At 40.1% G+C, this 17841-nt stretch overlaps 1 protein-coding gene across 1 annotated transcript in view; it reads left to right on the top strand.

The window, feature by feature from the left end:
- EYS (eyes shut homolog) overlaps positions 1-17841 on the top strand; it is a 1472707-nt gene that overhangs the window by 1389280 nt on the left and 65586 nt on the right. The window contains 1 exon segment of the mRNA XM_044387239.3: positions 10805-10987. Within this exon segment, the coding sequence (XP_044243174.2) occupies positions 10805-10987 (183 nt within the window).

Genomic DNA, 17841 nt, shown 5'->3' with positions numbered 1-17841 from the left:
CCTGCTTGTTTACTGCTGCTCTTGTTGCCTTCGGTTTTGGTGTCAAATCCAAAAAAATCATTGCCAAGACCAGTGTCAAGGAGCTTACTGTCTCTGTTTTCTTCAAGGAGCTTTGTGGTTTCTGGTCATACCTTCAAATCTTTAATCCACTTTGACTTGATTTTTGCATTCAGTGTAAGACAGTGGCCTGGTTTCATTCTTTTGCATGTGGCTGTCTGGTTTTCCCCACACGATTTATTGAAGAGACTGTCCTTTTCCTATTGTACATTCTTGGCTCCTTTGTCAAAGAAGGAAGTTTTAATTTGAAAATGCAAGGACTAGAGAAAGAATGTGGATTGATACTGGGTACCCAGAGGTCTCTGGGAGACATATGTTGGTTATTGTGTTTTGTTTTGTGTTTGGCTACACAGCAGTCTTCCTGCTTGTGTGCACACACATGACCTAGGCTGGGCCAGTGAGATACCCCAGGATTCAAATGTTAAGAAGGGCATCCAAAGACAGAGTGATGCCTCGAAAGTCTTTGTAGCTGAGGTGGCCACATACCTGTCCCTGGTCCTAGAGATGACAACGACTGCATCCTGATGACCCTGTTCTCACAATGTGAGCGTGGCTATGTTTGAACTGCCTAGATTCCTTTACTTCAGCCTCTGTCTGCCCACCGGTTCTCCAGTATTCGCGTTGACTCTATGAGCTAGCCTATGACTGCCCATAAATTCCTTTTCTGCTCAGGATAGCCAGGGTTGGTTTCTGTTGACTGTAACCTTTAAGAAACCTAATAGGTGAGTTTTATTCCAGGTATGTCATGCTGTAGCAATTAAATTTTATATCTCATGATGTTCCCTGATTGTTGTTTGCATACTCTGTAATTCTTAAACTTCTAGTCCTTCTTTTGTAGTTTCGTTATCTACCATTATAGTTTGAATCAGGCACCTGCTCACCATGAGTACATGAAGTCCTGGGGCTTTTACGTATAACAAGATATTTTCCATCCAAAAATAATACTCCTATACAAAATTTAAACCTCGCAAATTATGGCTGATGATTTTTCTTTGTTTTATTAGTAATATGATTTAGAATAATCCCTCATGCCGTATTTATTAACATAAAATCTTCCCTTTCTTATATGCATTCGAAACATCATGTGTGCTGGTCCCCAGAAATAAGTCAGTATTTTGCAGGATGCTACTGCTTTTTTCCAGCACTTCAACAGCTAAACCACAGATGTCTTTAAAATAATTTCCCACCGGTATCTCCGGTACAGATTTCTTATTCTCTTTCTCATAGAGTACATCTCGTCGGCCTTATTACTTTGATAAATCAGCTTTATTGATAAATCATTCTTATTATTTGGGTCCTTGTTAGATTTTGCTTCTTCTAAACTATTTCTACACAATACCAAAACAAAATGAAAATTATAGCTAATTATCTGGACTGTGTGTGTGTGTGTGTGTGTGTGTGTGACCACAAACATTCAAACACTTAGAAAACTTTACAAACATACTGATCTTTGGTTTTAAGATTTTATTTATTTATTTGTCAGAGAGAGAGAGCACAAGCAGGGGGAGTGGCAGACAGAGGAAGAAGCAGGTTCCCACTGAGCAGGGAGCCCGATGCAGGACTCGATCCCAGGACCCTGGGATCACAACCTAAGCCGAAGACAGACGTTTAACCACTGAGTCACCCAGACGTCCCAACATACTGATCTTTTTAACCACTGTTTTTCACTTACATTGTCTGCATATTAGAAAATAATTAAACTCCTATTCCAACTTATCTGTTGATAAATTCACTGGTATATATTGAACGGTTGACACTGCAAGGCAATTGAATGCATTTACATTTCTATTAAACATGGAAGACAGAACATAAGATTACTGCCAATTTTCATGAGTCCATGGACGAAGACTTGGGCAAGGAAATAAGACAACTTTGTATGAAATCAATTTGGGTACAAACTTTAATAGTATAAATATCTACCAGTAACTTTTAATCAGCCGATGTCATGAATATCCCAGTCATCATTAGAAAGAACACAGGCTTTGGAGTCAGACGAGTTGGGGTTCAAATCCTGACTCTGCCATTTTTTAGCTGTGTGACCTCACTTCTCTGAGCCTCATCTACAAGATAGAAATACAAGAGTAAGAACATCTCATGGAGGCACTATGAGAAATAAAATAATTCTGAGAGAGCACTTAGCAACTAGAACATAGTAGCTTTTATCATTGCTATTGTTTTTATTACTTTGGAGTATATAAAAATACTTTCATATAACCATGGCTTAAAAAATAATAGATTAAAAAGTTTTTTTTTAATTTCCCCTGAACTTGAATGATGACCCACTCGAACCTTGATGTTTCTTAATTTCTTAACTAAGACTCCATTAACATGAAGAAACTCACAAAGTAGGAATGAGAAAAGTGTTCCAAACACATTGTTCTCAAATATTCCATGTGTGTTTTCTGGCAATTTTACTCTATCACAATAAACTACAAAGCATATTTAATCCGATATAAATCTGCATTGCTTGTGTAATATGAATGATAGATACACGAGACATGAGACCCTTCTCAAAGTTTATGCCATAAGCTATAACGCAGATCTGCAATGTGACCCATATCTTTTGGGGGGTTTTCTTCTGCTTTGCATTTCATGGTACTGTGAAAATCCTACCATTATCTGATTTGGCTTAAAAGCAGTACTTTGAGAAGCCAGAAGATGGCACTAATTTCTAAGAATTACACATCTAAAAAGAATACGCTGCTTTGGATTCTGATCATTTACCATTTCTTTTGCTGGTGGAAGTAATGATGCTCCTCCATGTTTTCATCAGTGTTCTTATCTTAATGTAAAATTCTGTTTGTTCTTAGCTTTTCTCTGACAATTAGATGGAGAAGTGAGAATGGTGGAATTCTGTATCTACACAGAATGTTTGAATGATTTAGTATGAGCAGGAGTTGGCAATCAACCAATGATATTTATTTCATGTTTATACCTGAGGGTGAATTGAATATTATATATCCATTTGAATGGAGAGCTTGATTTTATTCATGTATTGAGTATTATCTTGAGTTCAGAAAGAATAGGTAAGTATATGTTTTCCGTACAAATCACCATCACCTATTACTGTTAATAACATCTTAGAAGAGACTTATTTTTCGCTTTCCTTTAAATGAAAATCACATTTGTAAGTTACCACTTTTTTTTATTTCTGAATGTTAATGCTGAACAGTGTGGAAGCATGCTCGACAAGGAGCTTATTCAGCAACAGAAATAGAAACAACGGTGATCATGTATATGGTTTTACACCCTAATTGCATTTATGCAGGATATTGAGCTAAATCTATTGCTATCTTACTAAGAAGAAGTTAAGAAGAAAGAGAGAAGAAAAATGTTTACCCTCAAATCTACGAAAGAAAGCTGGAGAGGCGAGCAGTGGTCTTGTATTTTTGCAAATGTACCCATCTGCCTAAGGGTATATGAATTTTTTCCTGGCAGAGTTAAATGTATATTTCGAGGTAGTCTGTGCTGCTAAACACCGTGCTTACAAAGCTGGCATACCAGAGTCTTTCAAAATCAGCAGTTTCCAGGGCAAAATCCATCTACCATCTGCTTGCTTCATTAAAATACATAATAGAGAAGGGAAGAACTGAACTGCATTTTTACTAGCTCAGCGCTCCCTGGTGTCCAGTCGGCTAAGGTTATATACAGCAGCCTGTATAGAAAACAGAGTCCAAGTGAAAATCAACCACATTTTTATTTTGTTTTCATCTTGTCTTTTGTTCTTGTATAAAAATAGAGCAACAAGCTTTACTTCAGAAAAATAGATTTAGACAAGACAGTCTATCCTGAAAACACTACATCTTCAAAAATTCTTTAATAAACTTAAGGAACTTTTCTCAAGTCCGTATTGTAAAAGTTTAAACAAGATTGTGAGAGAATTGTGCAGATATTTTGTCATGCAAAAGCCAAAAATTTCTGTCAAAGACTATCAGTTGCCCCAAGAAACACAGTTAGTATTTTTATCTTACAATTTCAAAAGGCATTATTATTAAACAATAAACAGAAAACAATTTTAAAAGAAAAAGCTTATGAAAGTATAGCTATATTTATTCAACCTAGTTATGAAAAACAATCGATTTGTGAAGTTGGGGGTGTCTGCCTTGATTTTAAATATCAATATAGTATATTATTTGAATTTTTGCCCACACTTGAAAAATTAAGACTCTAATATCTTTGCAAAAATCCAGAAATATTCTTATTCTTTAGAAGCAAATGACTAGAAAAATGGAAAAAATCAAACAAACAATGTTTAGCATTGGTGATGGTATAGAAATTCTTTTTCCCAACTTCATCCGACAGGTTCAATTCTTTCTTTAGTGACATAAGAACAGAAAAATTAACATATTAAATAAACAATAACAGCAGAAAAATAACAGCAGTGTCACTATTTTTTCAACACGGTGGTAAGCTCCTTATATGTATCCACTCAACCATTTGATAAAGATGTATCCCATACCCACTCGAGTCCAGGCACTGTTGTATATCCCGGAGTTGGTAAAGGACAAGCAAGCTCTCTGCCTGATGAGCCCTACAATCTAGGGAATTGAGACTGTAAAAAATAAAAAATAATTGGGGAGAGAGACGGTAAAAAATAAACAAATAGCATATTACATAATTGGGCTGTAGTAAGCAGAGCAGGTTAAAGAACTAGAGAGTGATGGCGGTAGGAGGAATTACTAATTTCGTTGGGTGGTCAGGGAAGACCCCTGTGAAGAGGGGATACTTGTGCAGAGTCTTGAAGAAAGTGAGGAAGATTATATTTCAGGCAATGGAACTAGAGGAGCAGAAGCCCTGAGCTGGGAGAATGTTTGGTTTGTTTAAGAAATACAAAGAAGCTAACAAGGTTGGAGCAGAATGAGCAAGAAGAAATGGGTATAAAATAAATTTGGAGAATGGGGATTTGAGGCTATGCTAAAGGGTTGGGTTTTTTTTTTTTAATTTCAAAATTCAAGGAAAAACACTAGAGGACTTTTAAATATGCAATTAATATTTGAAGGCTATACTAGCTACAGTATGAGAAAGAGACTGCAGGAAGACAAAAGCGGCAAAGGAGACCAGTTAAGAAGCCAGTAGGAGTCCAGGCTAGAGAGAATAGTGCAGTAGACTTTGGTGGCCTTGATGGAGGTGGTGAGAAGTAGTGATATTCAGTAGATATTTTGAAAATGAACAGGATTTTCCAGTCAACTGGTTGACGTGGCAGAGAAAGAAACAATTTAGGTTACGTCTAGTTTTTGTTCTGAACGAGGAGAGAGAAGGGGCGCCTGGGTGGCTCAGTCGGTTGTGTCTGTCTTCGGCTCAGGTCATGATCCCAGAGTCCTGTGATCAAGCCCCTCATTGGGCTTCTTGTTCAGCAGGGAGTCCACTTCTCCCTCTCCCGCTTCTCTTGCTTGTGTATTCTCTCTCACTCTCTCTCAGTCAAATAAATAAAATAAAATCTTTAAAAAAGAGAGAGAGAAGACTGGGGAAGAGATTTGGTTGGGAGGAGAGGTTATAAGGATATGAGAATAAAGAATTCTGTCCTGTGTATGTTCAATTTAAGATTCCCATTGGTCATACAAATGTATGTAAAATATCTAGCACGTAGTTGGATATGTGAATACGGAGCTCTGAAAAGAAGTCAAGGATAAAGACTCTTATTCAAGACTCATCCTCTTGTAGGTGGTGTATCAGAGGAGGTAGAGAGTGGTGGCAGTTGGAGACAACTGAAAGAAAAGCAGAGTGGGCTGTCTCCGTGTTCTCTTGCCTTAGCTGAAGGCAGGTAGGATACTAGTGGAGAATGATATCATGACGATCAAGTGAGGAAAGCATTTCAAGAGAAAGAAATAAGCAACTGTCAACTGCTCCTGAGATATTGAATAAGAAGAAAACAGAGAACTGGCATTGAATTTAAAAAGATGGTGGTCACTGGTGACCTTCACATCAAAAGTGTCAAAGGAAAGAAAGAAGATAAGCTGACTAAAATGAAATCAAGAGTGAATGGGTGGTAAGAAAAAAAAAATGAAAACATCAACACAGATAATCTTTAGAACACTCTCACTAGAATGATAGTGAAATACAAGGAACAGCTAGAGAGGAATGTGGAGCTGAGGAAAGCAGTTTTTTTCAGATGGAGATATTTTAGCACATTTGATGTTGAAGGGAATGATTCAGTAGAGAAGAAGAATTTGGTGTCTCCCCCAGGGAAATGGGAAAGAATTGCTGAAACAATGCCCTTAAGTAAATGAGGGGTGGATCCAATACCCAGGCAGAGTCAGCCTTGTAACCAGAGGGAAGGCAGAACATCTGAATCAAAATGAAAGATTTGAGGTGGGGAGGGTCTGATGGTAGAGGGTGGTAGTTCTCTGTTCTTACTTTATTTTCCTCCGTGAAATGAGTCAAAATCATTAACTGAGAAATGATGAATGTTAGATGTTAGAGGGGGGAAGAAGAGGTATAAATTCATTGCCCTAGTGACTTGACTGGGAAAATGTAGCAGGATTACAGAGCTTGTGCAAGACGCTTGCCCACTTGAGATCTGTGGTTAGCTCGGATGTGTTTCCTTCAGCCACATACTTTTCTCATTCTTCACACAAAGTTGGATATTCTGAAAAATACCATGAAGAAACTAAAACAGAGAAGCTAACTTGCCCAAATTTATATAGAAAGTGAGGAAATCCAAAATGGAGTCTGAGCTGGCTGCATCCAGTGGCCTCTCCTCAATCACAGTGACGTAAAATACCCCTGCATCACTGCCAGCCAGCGGGCTTCAGGAGGCATCACTGATCGCAGAGCTGAAAGGAAGGTGTTCTGCAGTCTGAGCTCTTATATATGTCTTCTTCCTGCATCCCAATAGCTCATCTTGGTCACTTCTATGCATAAAATGTCAATAATTCAGGTAAGAGGACTAACCACAGAATATTTTTTAAAAGAAAAAAGTACAATTACATTTAAAGCATTCATGTGCTATGTCTCTGTCCTCATGGGGAATGAGAAAATTTTGCCACAGTAAATTTTCTAGAAGACAGAAGTTTATACCCTTTTTGTGGTAGTTCTTGCTGAGATGTATACTGTGAGCATAATGTGATCTGTTGTACAAAGATTCCACATTGAGCCTGCAACCAAACACTATATTGTAGAAAAGATGATAACATTCTCCCATCATTGAAGGTTTGTAGAATTTTTAATGACCCTAGATGATGTTGAGATACATAAGGCTTTTTGACTGCCTAAAATGTTCTTAGACTGCTTAGTGATTTTGCTCCCTTCTCCCACACATTAAATAATTAATATTTAGTTCAAATCCCAACATCCCCCTTCCTTCCTCATGGTTCCAATCTATTGCTGTAATTTTAAAAGAACTAAAGAAAAAAAATGCAGAAGTTCACATATGGAAACCACAAGCCAACTAGGGATTACAAAAGAAAAAAAATTCACTTAACAGCCCTAAAATATTCCCATTACAATCTGTTCAATCTACTGATTTGATGACGACTGACGCTCCTAGAAGTCTGATCTGGGAATTTGTGTAATAGAGTAATCAAATTAACCAAATGTTGCCTGGTTGAAGATCATAAAGGGCTTACTTTCAAGAACTAGAAGGAATCGTTTGTAAGGTTGAAAGTCCTCTTTCTCTAATCTGGGTCTCTCCATGTTCTCCTGCCTGATCCAGCAGGATGGAGACAGTGTGGGTGAGGACATGGGAGCCTCTTCACAGTGGGATGGACACTCTTTGACCCCTTCTCCTCACACCTGTTCTTCCCCTTAGAACCCCTATCTTTTTACAGGCTCAGAGTTTGCAAAAGACAAAGCTCATTGAAGTAAATGACAACTAAGGGTTTAGAGAAATCACTTACCTGCCCAGAGACAGGTGGTTCTCTCTGCAGTGCTGTTCAGTAGAATGTGAGCTGCCTGTGTAATTTTGTTTTTTAGTAGCCACGTTTTTAAAAATAAAAAGAGACAGGTGAAATTTATTTTAATAATAGATTTTATTTAACCCAATTTTAATGCATATAAAATATTATTAATGAGATATTTTACATTCTTGGGGCGCCTGGGTAGTGCCCTCAGTTAAGCGTCGAACTCTTGGTTTCGGTTCAGGTCGTGATCTCAGGGTCATGAGGTCGAGTCCCACATCAGGTTCTGTGCTCAGCACAGAATCTGCTTAAGACTCTCGGCCCCTCCCCACTGCGTACATGTCCTCTCTCTCTCTCTCAAATAAATCTTAAAAAAAAAAAAATACTTTACATTCTTTTCTCCATACTAAGCCCTCTAAGTTAGCCTAGCCACAATTCAAGTACTCAGCAGCCATATGTGGCTATTGTCTACATCATTTGACAATGTAGCTTTAGACTAAGAAATACGGAGAATGTGACAGACCCTTTTTCTGTGCACGTGATTATCCTCAGTCTTCAGTATACATTGTACTTCTTCTCAGTAGTATGAAATTGTGTCTTAAACTTATTCTGATTAGATACTAGCACTGATAACACATTTCTCTTCACTGTTTATATAAATATCACACCATTATCTTTTCTCATGATTGACCCATAAATTTCCTCACATTCACAGTTCAGTGTAAGCTTAGCTCATAGCTAGATTTCTTGGTATCATCAAAGTCCTCATTTTCGTTCTTAACCAAAGTTTGGTCCTCCAGGTTTCTCCATCTAATCCAGCCTTCGCATTTCATCCCTAGACTGGTATTTCTAAAAGGCAACTCCGACCTTGCCCGACCACTCCAAGATGATGGAGAAAATATCAAGCCCTGCATAATTCGACCCCTGTCTGACTATATCATAACGTTTGCTTGTACTTTTCCTTTTAACACTTCATTCTAAAATGGGCGTACTCCATGAGTTCCTTGAGTATGACACGCTGTTTGGGCCTCCCCACCTGAAAACATGCTATTCTTTCGACCAGAAATGATCTTTGCTTTTTATTTGCCAGGTGAATTGCTGCTCAACAGCTTTCAACTCAGCTTCCCGTCCAGTTCACCTGGGTAAATTGATTGACCACACTAGTTCCTTGAGGGCTGGGATGGTGCTTGACTATCTTGTGTCACCAGCGTCTAACACAGCGTCTGACAGTGAAAGACATATAAGGTGAATATCTCTTGATCTAACCTGAATGTAGTACCAAACTTTTAAGAAGACCCAGTTGTAAATTATTAACAGGAAGAAATATTGTTTAAAAAGTCAGTCCTAAAAAAAAAAAACCCAAAATTCCTCTATTAAGTATTAAATTTAGTTGAATTCTATTGTTTTAATGGCAGTATCACACACTGTCAGTTTGTTACTTTGTTTCAATGCCAGTACATTTCATTTCCTTCAACTATCCTGTCTACAGTACTACTGCAAGTGAAATCCCTGATAGAGCCTAGCCTTATTGTCTCTGGAACGCAAACCATAAATTACTTCATTAGATAAAAAAAAATAAATGTAAGAGGTGGTATGTCTCAAAATCATGCTTCAGATCCTGGTGAGTTTTGAGAAAAAGAACGCTTGTCCTAGGCCATACATCCCAAGGAATAAACTAGTAAGATTTTAACAAAATCTTATTTCGCCGATTCCACACAGTTACCCTACTTGGAGAGTTATATGAAACTAACCGAAACAAAAGCCTCTGATGAGTAGAATCAGTTTTCCCAGGATAGTACAATTATCTGCTGTGTAAACAATTATAACCAGATATAACAAGCTCTTTTGTTTTAAGCATAGGTACCAGAGTGAGGATATTTCTTAAGGCTTATAAAAATTTCAGTTTTACAACTTCCTAGGCGAGGTAACATCTCTAGAGAAAAGGAGAGCAATACCAGGTAATCAAAACAAGCTCTTCTTCCCTCTGTCAAGCTGTCTCAACCTAATAAAAACAGATCCTAGGAGCATCTTTTAATCTGGGAATACCATCCCTAACAGACAGGGATGGGGATCAACAGCCCCCTTCCTGTTTCCTGTGGTCTTCTGGGAGTGGGGAAATAGAAGCCAGTTGGGACTATTTACAAACAAAACAGAGCAGTCAAAGAGAAAAGTTGGAAACAAGATTAGAGGCAAGATGAAAAGAGCCTCGCTGGCTAACAGTACCCCTCAATTAAATCCCGTTTTGTCCACACTGGCTCTTGAACTTCATTTTTAACCATTTCCTGTTTCTACTAAATCTCCCTACAGTTTCAGTCCTATTGAAACCCATGCTTTCATTTTTTTAACGAGCATCTTAACAGAGCAAGAATAAACACACTTTTAAAACAAAGATTTCTATTCAAAGGAAAGGTCTGGTCATGGACAATATGGTGAGGACACTGATCTGTTGCCTGCCCGTGTCTTGGCCTTCCCACCCTTACCCTATCCAGAAGAGCAGGATTCGAAAAGCCCAGTTTCAAGCTGCGAGTTCCTCTCTGAGTCATGGCCAGTGTTCGGATGCCAAATCACGTTTACAAAACACCTGGGCAAATAACTTTGACCGCCAGTGATTTTTTTTCGAAAATTACTCTTCAAAATATAGGGTTTTGCTTTTTAAGTAAATTCTTCATTATGTAGAAAGGGTACGCGAGTGAAAGGTTTATATACAGGATCTCAAAACACTGCGCTTCCTTTGTTCTGGTTCTGAAACTCCCCATTGAGTCACTTAGTTGCTCAATGCTGAAGGGCACTTCAGTCCAATTAATGTGATAGTAAACAGACTCCCTGGCCAGATGCATCACCAAAACATAACCCTCCTTTCACAAGTACATGTACAGGTTTATTTTAACTATGTGGTTTGGGTTTTTCCACAGCTCTTGATATCTCTCAGCCCAAGTTCAGTGGCATAGACGCCTTCGGATACACTTCATTCTTGGCGTATTCACGGCTCCCAGCCATCGGCTTCGGTTATGAATTCCACTTGAAGTTTCAGCTGGCAAATAATCACTCGGCACTGCAAAATAACTTAATATTCTTCACTGGACAGAAGGGCCACGGTAAGATTAATTGAACCCTCTAGGACTTGCTTAGCTCCTTGAAGAATACTTCAGAAATTCTTCAGGGGTACTCTAATTGGCTGTGGATAAAGAAAGCATTTGCCTAAAAGCCGTCTCCTCCTGTTTTCTGCCTCGAGCATGCTACCTGTAGTCCGAAGTGTTCAGAAGGTCCCCGACCCTTTCCCAAGCCGTGTTCACACCAGGGCTACTTCTTATCATCAAGGGCAAGAATTCCAGCAGGCAAACGGGAGGGCAGAGAAGGTGAATACATCATGTGAGAGGTGAGCTTATTGACTTGTCCTTTCCTCTGTTTCCTTCCGTTTCCACATATAAGGAGAGAAGGGAAATTCTCAGAAGGGACATCATTTCACCGTGTGTTGTGAATGGGAAGGGTTGCCCTCAAAGGAAACTATTCCAAATTAAAGAAGTAAGTAATTAAGAAAACGCTCGGCCTGTAATAAAGTCCTCCGATGCCCTAGAATTGGTGGGAAATCAACTTACCAGTTAAATTTCTCTGTCTTAAGTAGAAATCAGTTATGCTTGTGTGGAATCAAGGAAAAGCACAGATATTTTACTCCCAAGTCAGCAGCTAAGTAGTTAAGCAATTTTAATCACTTACTTTCTCTGAGTTCGGTATTCTCATCTGTGAAATCAACATATTTACAGCAGAAAAGACCTTTTTCTCAACCATCAGGGGTTCTGTTGTGCTAGGGTAAATAACATATTCTCTTCTTTTCAGCTCGTTCAGTGACTGCTTCTAATCCTGAACATTGGTTTCTGTATTAACACATGTCTAAAAGAAGCCCACACCCCAAGTGAAGGGTGGTATGTCGGCCTCTGACCACTTCTGGTGGGGGCACTTCATCATGAGAAGTGCTGTTCATTCCACCTCCAAAGTCTGTTCGAGGCTCTGCCCCATCCTCCTGCCAAACTGCATGACCTCCTCCAAACTGATCTCCCTTCTGTCTTTGCTGCCTGCAGATCATTCTTCAAATGACAGCAACAATTACTTTTTTTAAAAAACCTTGCTTGACACCCACCTGTGACTTTCCGCTGTACTTAGAATGCAATCCAGACCTCCCTACTGCGTCCCCAGGAGGCCTTCCAGATCAGGCCTCTGTCTCGTCTCCAACCTCGAGCTCTCTCCATTTCTGTGCTCCTGTCCTACGCATCTTCTTCTAGTGCCTTAACCACCCAGCGCTTGCCTGTTCCTCTGCCTCGACAAGAGGCGGCTGTCAGTGGGGTCAAGAGAGCAGGTTGTGAGGCCTGGGCATGTAGACTTGGATCCGGTCCACCTACAGATTACGTGTCAAGTTACTTAACGTCTCTGTGCCTCAGTTTCCTCACTTGTCAGATGGTTTAATAATGCTACATTCTCTAATGGAGTTGTGAGGATTAATGTAGCTCATACAAGAAAAGCACTTAAAACAGAATGGGACTCAGTAATATGGCAGGTTAGATTTTCTCAGGGAGGCCTTCCCCAGCCAACTTCTCGAAAGTAAGTGCTATCACACTGCACCCATTCTCTAGCCCAGCTTCTTCTTTATTTTCTTCAAAGCCTAGACCTCAATTTATAATTTTTTATCTGTTTTTTAAATAGCTTATTTTTGTCTGTCTCCACTACTAGAATGGGAGCTCTATGTGGACAGAGACCAAGCCAGTCGTCTTTGACTTTATACACCCACACTGAACACACTGTCTGATGCATCATCAGTACTGAATGAATGAATACGAGAACCACCCGAACAACAGATAATCGTGTGATGTGTAAGACAGCAACACAGCTGCACAAAGTTTTAAAAAGTAGCCATTCTTAGGGGTTTCCAGTCCAGGTGCCGTCTTCTCCATTAGGATTTCCCCAATAACTACCCTCCTCTCCCCACTTCCGGCAATGTCCCCTGCCTCTGAGCCTTGAAAGCCTGCCCTGCACTTAGAGCACAGACCCTGTATTACAAACTTGGGTTTGCTAAATTTCTCTCCTCGATCATAAAAACAGTGTCCCAGGTACCACTACATTGCCCACAAAGCCTCTCAGCTGGTCTTAGTAAATATCTGGGGAGTGACTGCCAGAAGCAGGGAGGAAGAAAGGGAAAGAAAAAGGACTTTTTACCCCTGACTTTTCAGTCCGCACATCCTTCATCATGTGTTTGTCAGCCATATCCTCTTAATTAGCACCCCTTCCCAGACACACACAAAAGAAAACCCTGGCTAATGAAAAATTCAAATGAGCGTTAAAGACCCTGGGTCTGTCTTGTTTTAAAACAAATCTTCTAAATTTTGAAAGGTTCAGAAGAAGAACCCAAGTAAAAGATAAACACTTGGCCCATGAAAATGCTGCCACGGAGTAAGTCTTCAGGACTCTTCTGTGAAGAGTCCCTCAAAATTCTCGAAAACAACCAAAAAGCAATGTTTTAGCCACGGCATTTGTAAATTGTGGAATCTTTCTTATGACGTTTTTTGGTCTTCTCTAGTCATCTGATTTCTATGTAAGGAGCTGAATGTTCATGCTGCACTTGGATTTTTGGGTTTATAGAATGGTTAAATAAAGGCTAGGTAACAGGTAGATAAATTGTGGAGCTCTGTTGTCCAAAGAGTGAAAATGAGAAATCGGAAGTATGCAATTCCACATTTGACCACCAGAGGGAGCAAGAACACCAGCTTAAAAACGCAAGTAGCACTGAAGCGCTTTTTAAGGCCGTGTTCTCTTGACCTCTTCGTGCCTATGTTAGAATCACGTGAGGGTGCTTGTTAAGATACTAATTCCCAGACCCTCTTGAATCAAAAAACAGAATTTTATCAAGCACGTTAGGTGCTTTTCATGTAATTAATATTTGAGAGCAACTACTCAAAACCTCCAGGGACCTGCTAAGTAAGACTAAATCTGGAGATGGACTAAGATATGTAATCATTGCCCATAATGTCATATGTTGGGATGATTCATCAATTTATGTCACATGAAGTTACTGATTAAAGAAATACACATTCCTTTATAATATAAGGATTATGATTAATATCAACCATACAATTTGCAATTGTCTGATCTATATAAGAAACTATGATCTAAGTCAGGGTTATCTCCACGCTTAGGCGTTTTTCTTAATCATTTGGTAACATCAATCTCTGACCTGCTTATTGGTTGTTACCACTAAAATCACCATTTCCTATGCTGCCTTTATCTTTCTTTGTCAGGTTGAAAGATGCACAAAGCCGCAGAGTTTGTATAAATGAAATGTAAGCTAACCTTTAATTTCTGACACGTCCACATAAAAAGGCAAAGGACCGTCATTGCCCAGCACTGATGACATTCCCCTCCCTGAGCTCCCCAAAGCTGAGCGCTGATTTTTACCAGATTTCATTCTCATTGAACGCTCTGGACAAATCACCCCGTCAAACACTTCAGCTTGAAAATGTCTCACTTGACCTGGGATGGTAACCTAACCTAATCCTATTCCTGTGTTTCTGCAGTCATATTTGGCATTTTCTTTATTAGTTCTTCTTCCTTCCATATCCCCCACTTCCTTAGAGTGTACGCCTTATAGTTTGGCTCTTCTGGAAACCACCACTATGTCCCACAGTGATCCACAGGTGATGGCATTATCTTCCCCTCCTGTATCCCTTCTGCCCGCGTCTGCCGTTAATAAACATCCTGCTTCAGCTAGAAGCCCAGCAGTCATCTAAGATTTCTCCCTTTTATTCATTTTGACAAATATTTTCTGGGGCCCTAGATGTGGCATTCTTCCAGGTACTGGAGATACACTTACGAATAAGGCATACAAGGTCCTTGCCTTCTCTCCATTTTGTCGCCCACTATCTACCCAACACCAAAGTCTTTCCATTTTACCTCCCAATTGCTTTTTGTATTTTCTCCTTCTTTAGCCTTTCTTTCCTCATAGTGCCCAGTCTATCCCAGACTGCTGCGGCAACAACAGCCTTCTTCCCGGTCTCCCTGCCAGTCACGCCCCTGCTCCCCTCTCTGCCCCACTTTGCTCCAGGGGATCATTCTGAACATTCAGATCCAAACTTACCTTACCTAATGAGCATGCTTCACCACAGCGTACCACCTAGTAAGAGCCTTTGCACACGTACAGGCGCTTACCCAGCCCCCGCCTATCGCACAAGCTCCCTTTCCCTCATTCCACTCTACAGCCCGCTGCACTGGACACGTGGACCTCCTGCGACATGTCACTGTGTCCTCCGCTTCTGTGCTTCTGTCGGGCTGTTCTACATTCCCGAGCCACCCACACTTCACTTTCCTGCCTCCCAAACACTTCTCTCCTTTAAGCCTCAGCTCGAAAGATCATTCTCCTTTGAAGTCTTTAACCCTTCCAGGAAAATTTAAGAATTAATCTCGCTGCAGTTTGCTGGAAACCGAAATCCTATCACCTTTTAACTGCCTGGACCTCTTTGGGAGCCAGAAAAATGGCTTTTCTTTTTTATAACAAGAGTGGCTGTCACATAGAGACACTCATGACACATTTTTGAAAGAAAAAATGCAAAAAAATCCCTGGTCCCTGATACACTAAAACTTACAATCGGAACATATGGACCTAAAAGGTTGTTACCTAACAAGGCTAAATCAGAGCTAAGAAGCCATGTCCAGGGCACACGGCATCCGTCACTGTGTCTAACGCATCCCGGGAACACAGACATCGCTGACTGAAAGGAGGCACGGAACCGATACAGAAGATGGAATTCAGAAAGTACAGTGCTCATCCCAGGAGAACGGTCAGGGAATTTCTTTCTGTTGGCGTGTTTCTCATTCTGTGCCTCCCATTTCGACCAGTCCTCTACAGTTAGCTCAAGAGCAGCCCCGCTGGCATTCTCGTGCCCATTCTCCCCCAGCCTGGGCCCAGCTAGTCCCCAGCCCCATGGCTGTGTAAGCAGCCAGTTTATTCGGCCCCCTTCACTCTCCCTTCGTGGCTTCCTCTCTCCTGGAACGCCTGACCCAGTTCTCGTTACCTTTTCCAGTACTCCCCAGTGTGATGGGGAGAAATTCTGAAGACTGTGGGGCTCCTGAGAGCGATCGACACAAAGCCTATATAGAACTTGTAGTCGGTGTCCCATAATTTGCAGTTTATAGCCCCTAATAAATATATACAGCTGTGTCATTCACAATCATGACTTCAAGTCGTATGAAGCTACCATATTCATAAATCAAAAACACTAGAACAGTGGCAATTTCATAATCTTAATCTTGCCCCTCGGCAAGATTCATCTTAAATTTCTTTTAGACAATCCATGCCTTTAATATCTTTTGTATCCCCACCTGCCTCACCCACAGGGCTGGTACTGTGTGAGAAACCAGTAATTACATACTTATCGATTCTTGCCGTAACTGAAAGACTCTCTGAAGACAGACGCTATCCCAGTTAGCTTGTAATACTGTATCTTGAGATCGATGTGGATGGCAGTGAGGAAGGTGGGACCTAAATAAAGGATGGGGGTGTCTCTGTTCACATCACTGAAATAGGGGTTAAAATCTCAACATTAGCCTATATTATTAAGGTATAAAACAGGGATAGAATTTTCCTGAAAAAAAAATGTATAACTTCCTGGTTATTTGATGTATGTACTAAGTGCTTTGTGTGCGTAGCTTTCTGCCAGTCCCTCGCACGGAGGTCTTCTGTGCTGCAGTAATTAACTATGAAAGGTTACCTCGTATTTCATGCCAAATAATATCTTATTTACTTCAAGCCCTCGGTTATTAACTGTAACAGAAATAAGAGCACGTAAATATAGCTTGATGTTTTTCTGGGGGAAAAAAATGAAATGAATGTCATCTACAGTACAGAAAAAGAAAAATGAGGGGGGGCATTTCAAAAATCCAATCAGCTCAGCCTGTTCTTTGAAGGGCCTTGATTCAGATGGAGCAGAAGGAAGATGCCTGATGAATGAGAGAGCAGGTTGTAGCCAGCTCCTTAATGTTACACATCTCCCAATTTCACAGTACTCAGGCATTTTGTAACATAACTGGCAGCGTATGCTCGTACCCAACATTCTCTTTCGTAGTAAAATGTTCATTATTTTCTTCCATAATCACATCAGAGTGACTAGAAATTGTGCGAATTTCTTCCTGACAACCTCAAACTATCAAATCTTGGCTTTTGTGAAATTAAATATCCTGGACTATAGTGTCAAAGTTGTCTAAGTTATTAAATAATTTGAGTTCTTAACATTGTCCAAAAAAAGTTAAACTAATTCACTCTACTAACTTGAGAAATAAGAATTATTACATTTGACCAGTGCTTAAACAGAGTTGAAATGACAAAAATATATAGATCCTTGCAAATCCTCCCCCCTTTTTATTTATTTATTTATTTATTTATTTATTTATTTATTTAAGATTTTATTTATTTATTTAGAAAGAGAGAGAGTGCTTGTGCCAGCGAGGGGGAGGCGGGGAGGGAGAGAATCCTCAGGCCGACTCTGCACTGAGAGCAGAGCCCAACACAGGGCTTGATCCCACCAGCCCGAGATCATGACCCGAGCCAAAGTCAAGAGTCTGACGCTTAACCGAATGAACCACCCAGCGCCCTCCTTTTTTTTTTTAATTTATTTATATGGAAGGGAATGTTCATTTATGCATAGTTCAGTGGGCACAACAGTTATCTCATAGAAGAACATCCAGAGGACAAAAAAAAAAAAAAAGAGGAGGGGCCAACTGCAAATCTGCCCACTAGAAGCTCACATTCTCACTGTTTTCCACCTGCAGTGACGCCTTATGGAAATTCGAGTGCACCCGCAGCTGTGCCTACATCCCTTATTTTCATGATCTCATCTCTGACAGCAAACAGCAAGAGAGATCCAGACCTCCCACTTTTTCTAGTCTCAGCTCTTCTTGTTCAAAACATAGA

Source organism: Ursus arctos, unplaced genomic scaffold (genome assembly GCF_023065955.2).
Source record: "Ursus arctos isolate Adak ecotype North America unplaced genomic scaffold, UrsArc2.0 scaffold_29, whole genome shotgun sequence".
NCBI classification, from domain to species: Eukaryota; Metazoa; Chordata; class Mammalia; order Carnivora; family Ursidae; genus Ursus; species Ursus arctos.
The sequence above is the reverse complement of the archived record's forward strand: the minus strand, read 5'-3'. Positions and strand labels throughout refer to the sequence as shown.